General features: G+C 57.4%; 2 protein-coding genes across 4 annotated transcripts; one reads left to right on the top strand and one right to left on the bottom strand.

Annotated features, from left to right (window-relative positions):
* The first annotated feature begins 1,078 nt into the window (after nt 1–1,078).
* Nucleotides 1,079–2,865, top strand: TNF (tumor necrosis factor). 2 transcript variants are annotated; one of them, XM_075554151.1, is made up of 4 exons: nt 1,079–1,264; nt 1,814–1,862; nt 2,084–2,131; nt 2,444–2,865. In XM_075554151.1, the coding sequence occupies exons 1-4, from the start codon at nt 1,079–1,081 to the stop codon at nt 2,863–2,865; spliced, it is 705 nt and encodes a 234-aa protein (XP_075410266.1). The 2 variants fall into 2 exon arrangements, with proteins under 2 accessions (XP_075410266.1, XP_075410268.1); XM_075554153.1 differs by having other exon boundaries at nt 1,817–1,862.
* A 3,350-nt stretch (nt 2,866–6,215) lies between these two features.
* Nucleotides 6,216–7,880, bottom strand: LTB (lymphotoxin beta). Of its 2 annotated transcripts, XM_075554154.1 has the most exons (4): nt 7,719–7,880; nt 7,274–7,319; nt 7,008–7,082; nt 6,216–6,676 (listed from the first exon to the last, which is right to left on the bottom strand). In XM_075554154.1, exons 1-4 carry the CDS (start codon nt 7,878–7,880, stop codon nt 6,216–6,218), a joined length of 744 nt encoding a protein of 247 aa, XP_075410269.1. The 2 variants fall into 2 exon arrangements, with proteins under 2 accessions (XP_075410269.1, XP_075410270.1); XM_075554155.1 differs by lacking the exons at nt 6,216–6,676; nt 7,274–7,319.
* Between the last annotated feature and the right edge of the window lie 515 nt (nt 7,881–8,395).

Consider the following 8,395-nt stretch of genomic DNA (forward strand, 5'->3'; position numbering starts at 1 on the left):
TGTAGAAAATGGGTGATGTGAGGAGGACGTGGGGCACACTCCGAGGGGTGGGAGTGTCCCCAGGAATCTAGGGAAGGGGGGGGGACCAGGGGTCCTCTAGGAGACAAGGGCCATGCACAGGCTGTACTGTGGAGACTTCATGAAAACATCAGAGCCCTCGGGCTCCCTCTGTGGAGACCAGACTGAAAGCCACAGCTTGAGTCTCAGGGTCAAAATGAAAGGAGAAGACCTACCCTGTGGGGTCTGTGAATTCCCAGGACTGGTTTCATTCCCTCCCTCTCCCTCGGGGGTTGTCCCAGGCCTGTCCCTGCATCCACATCCCTGTCTCAGACTGCTCCCCACCCCCACCCCCACCCCATCAAGTTCCTTTTCCCTCAGAGGACTAAGCACACACCTCCCAACTCAAGACTCAGACCTTTGTCTCCAGTCCCCATCGCCACCCCCCAGAGACCCAGCTTTCTGAAGCCCCTCCCACCCTGCCCTCTGGAGTTCTACCCCCACAGGAATCCCCCGTAGAAAGTAAAGACCCCAGACAGCAGTCCTCAAGAGGTGGGGACTGTAGAAATGGAGGGGCCGCTGGGGTCCACCCTCCAGGGTCCTATGCACATTTTGGTCACTGACTCAGAAACACTCCCCCTGTCCCCTACCCCCCCCCCAAATCCAAATGGGGAAGGTGGGAAGCATCCTTGATGCTTGGGTGTCCCCAACTTTCCAAACCCCGCCCCCGCAATGGAGAAGAAACCGAGACAGAAGGTGTAGGACCCACTACCGCTTCCTCCAGATGAGCTCATGGGTTTCTCCACCCAGGAAGTTTTCCGACGGTTGAACGAGAGAGCTTCCCCCGCCCTCCTCTGCCCCAAGAGCGTATAAAGGCCGTTGTTGGCACCCCAGCCAGCAGAGCTCCCTCGGAGAGGACACCAAGGGACCAGCCAAGAGGCAGAGCAGCATCCCCAGATCCCCCGGGGAAAGAGCCCATCAGACACCACACTCCCAGACAAGCAGTCAGACAAGCTCCCAGCCTGCTCGCACACCCCGCTCCCATCCGCCAGCTGCGCTTGAGCCCCGTGCACAGGACGACATGAGTACCGAGAGCATGATCCGGGACGTGGAACTGGCGGAGGAGACCCTTCCCAAGAAGTCCGGGGCCCCTCAGGGCTCCCGGCGGTGCCTGTGCCTCAGTCTCTTCTCCTTTCTGCTCGTGGCAGGGGCCACGTTGCTCTTCTGCCTGCTGCACTTCGGGGTGATTGGCCCGCAGAGGGAAGAGGTGAGTGCTCAGCCTTCATTCAGAAAGGGGGGCTGAAAGGAGAGGGTATGTCGATGGGGAGGGTGGGCAAAGAGCGAGAGAGAAAGAGAGAGAGAGGCGGAAGGTGCTTGTCCCTTGGAAGGAGCTCACTAACCTGTTTGCTTGAATGACTAAATCAACAAGCAACTGAACAATCAACAAACAGCCAGAGAGACAGAAAAAGAGATCGGTAAAGCGATAGGGAGTGCAGGTAGAGACCTGGGGAAGAATTAAGCGGATGCACACAACACTGATAACACAGAACAGAGATGTGGGAGATTGGAGAGATAAGGGGAGAGAGAGATGAAAGGAAAGTTATAGGAAAAATGAAGATGTGTGTGTGTGTGTGTGTGTGTGTGTGTGTGTTGCGGATCAAGTTACTAGAAGGCTGGAGGTATGGGTGGATAAATGAATGGATGGATGAGGCAAAGCAGGGGCATCTGAACAGAGAAAGCAAGAGGGGCAGCCCAGTCACACCCCATTCCCTTTGTGGGGCCTCCACTAATGCCAACTCCTCCTTCTTCTCCTCAGCAGTTCCCGGGCAGCTTCCACCTCATCAAGCCCTTGACCCAAACGCTCCGTAAGTATCACGCAAATATCTAAGTCACTTTCCTGTTTCTGAATTTGGCTGGCGCTGGGAGATAGTCCTGAGATGAAAGCCATTGCTTGTTTTTATTTTTTGAGCGGGAGAGGGATTTCAGAGTTTTGGTTTGGGTGGGGAGGAACAGAAGTCCGGGTAAGAAGATCTGTTCTCGGGAAGGTTTGAGGGTCTAACCTTCCTCTTCCCTCTCTGCTACTCAGGGTCATCCTCTCGAACTCTGAGCGACAAGCCTGTGGCCCATGTTGTAGGTAAGCATCCTGAGGGCAGGTCTGGGGGCTGTGCTGAGAGAGCACTTGGGAGGTGGAGGGAGAGGATTGAGGGTCTGGATGGGGTCCAGGGGAGACAGTGTGCACTGAAGGGGACAGTGGAGAAACAGCACAGGCCTTCAGGGGGACACTGAGAACCTCATGGCTCAATGGGATGTGGGAGACAAAGGGGACAGGAACCGGATGCCAGCGTGGGAGTGGGCAGGGCTTGAGGGCCAGGATGTGGAGAGTGGAACTGACTGTCAGGGTCACCCTGACTCACACATCCCTTTCTCATCTTCTCTCTCCCTCCAGCAAGCACCCAAGACGAGGGCCAGCTCAAGTGGGTGAGCAAGGTTGCCAATGCTCTACTTGACAACAACGTGCAGCTGATAGACAACCAGCTGGTGGTGCCCTTGGACGGACTGTACCTCATCTACTCCCAAGTCCTCTTCAAAGGCCCTGGTTGCCATGGGACATACGTGATCCTCACCCACACTGTCAGTCGCATAGCTGTCTCCTATCAGGCCAAGGTCAACCTCCTCTCTGCCATCAAGACCCCCTGCCACAGGGAGACCCCTGAAGGGTCTGAGACCAAACCCTGGTATGAGCCCATCTATTTGGGAGGGGTCTTCCAGCTACAAAAGGGAGATCGACTCAGTGCTGAAATCAATCTGCCCAACTACCTTGACCTTGCTGAGTCCGGGCAGGTCTATTTTGGGATCATTGCCCTGTGAGGGGGATCCATGCAGATCATTCACCACCCAGCCCATCGCCCTCCCTGTCCTGCCATTCCCTTTGGGCCTCCTCGTCCCCTCCTGGCTTAGAAAGGAAAGGAAGGGCCCGGCCTGGCCTCCAAGTTATCACCCTGAACAACAACAACACTTAGAACTTGAGATGCAAAGTTGTGTGACCACCGGCCGCCTGGAATCCAAACTGGGACTCCCAGAACCCACTGACTGGGTCTCCAGATGCAAATGGGGACACCTGGAATGTGGAGGTCTCCGCTTTCACTTCTGAAGATCTGAGGACTGAGGAGTCCTTGCCCAGAACTTGGAATGACTTCCCACCTCCCTTGCTCCAAAAGTTTCAAGACTCTTCCCTAAGACATGAAGGCCCTGCCACGCGGCACTAGTCAGCCCTCTCTATTTATGTTTGCACTGAGAAGTATTTATTATTTATTATTTATATATTTATTTATTTCCTGGTGAATGTATTTATTTAGGAGGTCAGGGCTCCTGAGGGATCCAGTGTCGGGGTTGCCTGAGCTCACACATGTTTTCTGTGAAAATGGAGCTGGAATGTAGGCTGCTCCCCCCCTCCTGGCCTCCTTACCTCCCTGTGCTTGTGGATTTATCAATCGAGTTATCTGAATAATGCTGATTTGGTGACAGACTGTTGCTGTATCGCTGAACCTCTGCTCCCCAGGGGAGTTGTGCCTGTAATCGTCCTACTGGTCAGTGGCGAAAAATAAAGTTTGCTTAGAAAAGAAACATGATCTCTTCTTTAGAGTACTGCAGCCGCCTCTCCTGGGTGTTGGGGATTCCCTCCCTGAAGTCCTCCATCCCCCAGGACCCAGCGCTCGCGTCCTTAAACTCACTCATCCGGGTTCAAGACACCCCACACAAACAAAGCCTGGCAGAATAATTCCCGCCCCCAAGAAACAGAAGCCACAACCCTGAACCCAATTACCTGGCCCTCAGGGCATGGGAATTTCCGACTCTGGGAATTCCAATACCTGCTGGGAAAGTCCTGCAGCTCAGGTAAGATTTCCGGCAGTTGCTGCAGAGCAGCCGGAGAGCTCCTGGAAGGAGCTGCATTCTTGCGCACCTGAATCACCGCCAAGGAACTTCCAGAGATTCAGGTGTCTGGGCTCTCAATCCCACCCCCACCCCACCCCCTCTGGGCCACCCAGCCAGCCCTGTCCTAACTGTGCAAGCAGAGCCAGTACCTGCCCCTCATCTAGCAAACGGAGATGGGAATGCCCACTGCTTCTGGGTCACGTGGGGCAGAAGGACTAATGGCCTCAGGGCACTCAGCAATCCTGAGCCCCAGGTAAGCAGTAGGACCAGGGAGACTTGCTTCCTCCAGCCCCTTCCATGCTCCCTATCTCCTTCCATTCTCTCTAGGAGCAGAATTGAAGCCACAGAAACACATACAAGCAATACTAGGTGGGTGAAGGACTACTGTGCCACGTGGGTCTCACCAATGTTGAGTCAAACGATGAAGAAAGAGTAGGAGGTGGGTGACCTGAAGAGAGAACTCCCTAGCCCCAGGGGGCGCTCTGCCCTGGAGATGACAGCAAAGGCAAATGCGGACCCAGTTGAAAGCTCCTGAGTGACCATCTAAGGTGCAAGGATTGGTCCTTCCCTGACCGGCCGGCCGGAGGAGAGTAATGACAGTGAAGACCACCTGGAAACCTGAGTCCAGTGGGCTAGTGGAGCACTTGACCGTCAGAGTCTGCATGACCCTGGAAGCCGAAGAGCTAGAGGGTGCTGGTCACCACTGCCGCCTTCCAGGCAAGGGATCATTAGAAGGTCTTGGAGGGAGCATAAGAAAAATGCGGGGTAAAACGTAAGATGATCATCGAGATCAGGTTTACCCGTTGGACAGAGTGGTGGGATCCCTGAGAGTCTGTCCCTTAGAGTCACCCTTCAAGCCTGGAAATGAGCTCACCTCTGTGGCTCAATTTTCAAGCAGAGGACAGACAGGTCTCTAGGGGGACAGTAACAGCAGTGAGGAGCATGCACACCGGAATAGCCAACCGTTTAAAATCCAACGTGCAGCCCTCACGCAGGAGAGTGCAGAAGGGTTAGGAGAGCAGAGAAAGGAGACGGCCAACATCAGGGGGAGTAGGTGGGATGGTCCATTGAGTGCATCGTCATGGAGGAGATGAAACAGGAGGAGAACAAATCCTTGAATGGAAGACGGATCTTCTCCGTAGACATTTACCCCAGTCACAATTTTTTTTAATTAAATGATCATTTTATTGGGGGCTCTTACAAATCCATACATCAATTTTATCAAGCATATTTGTACATATGTTGCCATCATTCTTCAATTCACAATTAAAAAAAAAAACTTAAAACAGAAAGAAATGGGAGCCCAGAAATCAAGGGTCCCCACTGGCCTCCGAAGTAAGCTTCTTTCTGGCTGGCTGAGGGTTGCCAGGATGGGGAAAAACCGTGTGGTATGCTAACACCGGGTGAGGTGTCCCACAGGGTGACCTAGATAGAGCCGCAGGTCCCCCTCTGCCTCCTGCAGGCAGGAACTGAAAGTCATGGGGGGGCAGTGCCCCACGGGGCGGACTACACTTGCCTGAAGTGTGAACTAGAGGTGAGACTTTCCACCGCACTCGACATGACCAGGGAGCATCAGCTTTTCCTTGTCTCTCCCACCCCCACCCCCTCTCCCTCCCCCCCCTCCCCCGTCCTCCAGGACAATAGGCTCCCCCACGCATCCTCCCCAACTTTCTCCATCAGCCCCTCCCTTCATATCCTGAGCTACGGGCTCCAGGGGCCTTCAGGGAGCCAGCAGGGGAGGAGGACTGGGACCCTTTCTGAAGGACCCCCCCCCATTCTTTGTATTTATATATGTTGCCTGACTCTGGGGGAGACCCTGTGGCTCTGTGAATCACGCTTGGGGACGCTTTGGGGTTGGGGGAGATCTTCCCGCTCCCGCAGCTAATGCGGGGTGACGGGGGTAGGGGGGGTGGCGCTGGTCAAGACCGGAAGACCACCACCCCAAGGATCACCAAGGAGCAACGCCCACAAGCGGTAGAATGAATGATTGCAAGCAGCTGGCCTCCCAACACCACACCCACCCTGGAGGGGAAAAAAACGGAAGGGGGGCGGGGAATCTAAGCAACGCTTGTGTGCCCCCCTCTTGATCTAAGACATTGTTAACTTCTCATTATTTATAACGGCAGCATGACGGATTCAGATTCTTTTATTTTCAGCAGACGCAAGATCCGTTGTGTCCAGCCTCCTACAGGTTCCCTCCCAGGCGGGGGTGTCCCGATGTCTGGGTCCCCGACTATGGGACCGGTCCACCCGGACGTCCAGTGGTGCCGTGTCGCGGGGTGCCCTCACCCCACCATCACAGCCCCGAAGAAGGTCTTCCCTCGCCGGTAGTCCACCATCTCGGGGTGACTGATGTTGACGTACACCCTCTCGCCCTTCCGGAGCTGCGCCAGGCCGCCGAACCCCACGCTGGTGAACCAGAGGGGCCCGTACGCTTGCGCGTGCGCCGGGTCCCAGCCCGCGGTCACGGTCACGGTCTCGGCGCCCTCCAGCAGCAGCTGCGGCGCGCCCGGGCCGTAGGCGCCGCCCGCGCGGTACAGCGAGCTGCGCAGGGTGACGGCGCGGCCCGGCGGCGCCCGGCCGGCCAGGGGCGCGCGGCCCCGGTAGCCCACGCCGCAGTACAGGTAGTAGAGGCCGTCCTGCGGGAGCGCCAGGCCCTCGGCGCCCGAGAACTGCGTCCCGCTCCCCAGGAACGCGTCCTCCTTGGTGGTCTCCCAGCCGAGCCCCTGCCCAGTCTTCCAAGAACCTGCGGAGGAAAGGATCGGGCGGCGCTCGCGGAACCCGACGCGGAGAGGAAGGGCAGAGCCGCCCGCAGGGGAGCCAGGACGCCGCCCGGAGAGTGGACCTGCGGACGTGCGCGGGCAAGCTGCGGGCGGAGGGGGTTGCGCGTTCCTGGAAGGACGCCCGAAGCCAGGGTGGGGCGAGGGCGGGGGGCTGGGGTGGGAGGCCCCCGAAGGGGCTTCATGACCGCAGGCCGGCCGAGCTGGCTGCCCTGGAGTGGGCCGAGCCCGCTGCACACTGACTGATTCTGAGGCTGGGACGGGGTACACGGGTACCCAGGTTTCCCACGGACTTACCTATGAGATGGGCAGCAGGCAGCCTGGAGCTGACCACATCTGTTTCCGACTTCTCCCCCGGCAGCTTCTGGAACTCTAGATGGGGTGGGAAGTTCGTGGTTGGCGAGAAGGCACCCCTGCACGGTCAGTCCGCCCAAGAGGACAGGGCACCAGGGCCCAGCATGGAGCCCGGAATGCCTTGAGGAAGAGGGGAGAGCCACAAGGACAAGCACTGGGGTCCCCGACGGGCGACGGGCGGAGGGGCGCGGGAGGTGATCTGTTCTTACCCACTTGTTGCTGGGTCTGTGCCCCCTGAGCAGCAGCCTCTGTGACCTGGGTGGGTTGGGTGAGAGTGCTCAGAGTCCTGATTCAGTTGATGCCAGTCCCACCCCGTCCCCAGGACTCCAGCTTAGAGCCTGGGATTTCTCCCACCAGCCTCACCCCAAAGCACGGGGGGGGGGGGGGGGGGGCAGGGCAAGCAAGACATGTCCTTGGACCCAGTTGTGTCTTGGGAAAGAAAAGGGAAGACAGACAGGAAGGAACTTGGAGGCCTCACGACCCAACAGCATCACCAAAGCATGGAAGGAGAGCCAGCAAAGAGATCGGTGTGATAGTTCATATTCACACCAAGGACCGGAAGAGAGCTGAGCAGGGCCAGGCAGGAGGCCAGAAAGCAAAACCTGGGAGTGGGTGAACTTGGTAGGATGCAGCCTTCTGGTTGCCACCACTCACCAGTCCTCCCCGCTCCTGGGGTACCAAGGCCAGCACAGTCAGGACAGTGATGGGCACAGACAGCACCACAGACCCCAGGACAATCGCCCCAGCCACAGCCAGCAGGAGGCAGCCCCTCCCCTGGGGCCTTCCACCCTGACCCTCCAGCCCCAGTGCCTCCATGGAGACTCTGACCCAGTGCCCAGGGCAATGGGCTTTCATACCCCAGGGTGGAACCACCCCCCTCCCCACAGACCTGTACACCTGGCTGGGACTTTCCACACAGCCCTGCTCCCCCCCTCACCCAGCTTCCTGTTTACCCAGAGCTGGGGGGTGGGGCAGCTGGATGTCTGGGTTCTCTGAATTGGGGAAGGAGTTGGGGTGGGGGGGAAGACAGAGGTCGTACTGGGTACTGGAGGGGGCCTTTAAAATCTTCTGGTTCAGCAGGAGGGCCACCAAAGCCCAGGGAAGGCGGGCAGCTTGCCGAAGGTCAAGTAGCAAGACTGCAGTGAGAACACAGGATTCCAGATTCCCATCTGCATCCTTCTTCACCATCTAGGTACGTGTTAGAGAGAGGACTATCCCCACGTCCCTGAGGTGGAGGAGGATAAGAACTGGGGTCTTGAGGATGGGTGTCCGGGTCTCCAAGAAGAGCATCCAAGGAGCTTCCGAACGTTGGTGGGAAATTTTGGTTCTCT

Source organism: Tenrec ecaudatus, chromosome 7 (genome assembly GCF_050624435.1).
Source record: "Tenrec ecaudatus isolate mTenEca1 chromosome 7, mTenEca1.hap1, whole genome shotgun sequence".
Taxonomy (NCBI): Eukaryota; Metazoa; Chordata; class Mammalia; order Afrosoricida; family Tenrecidae; genus Tenrec; species Tenrec ecaudatus.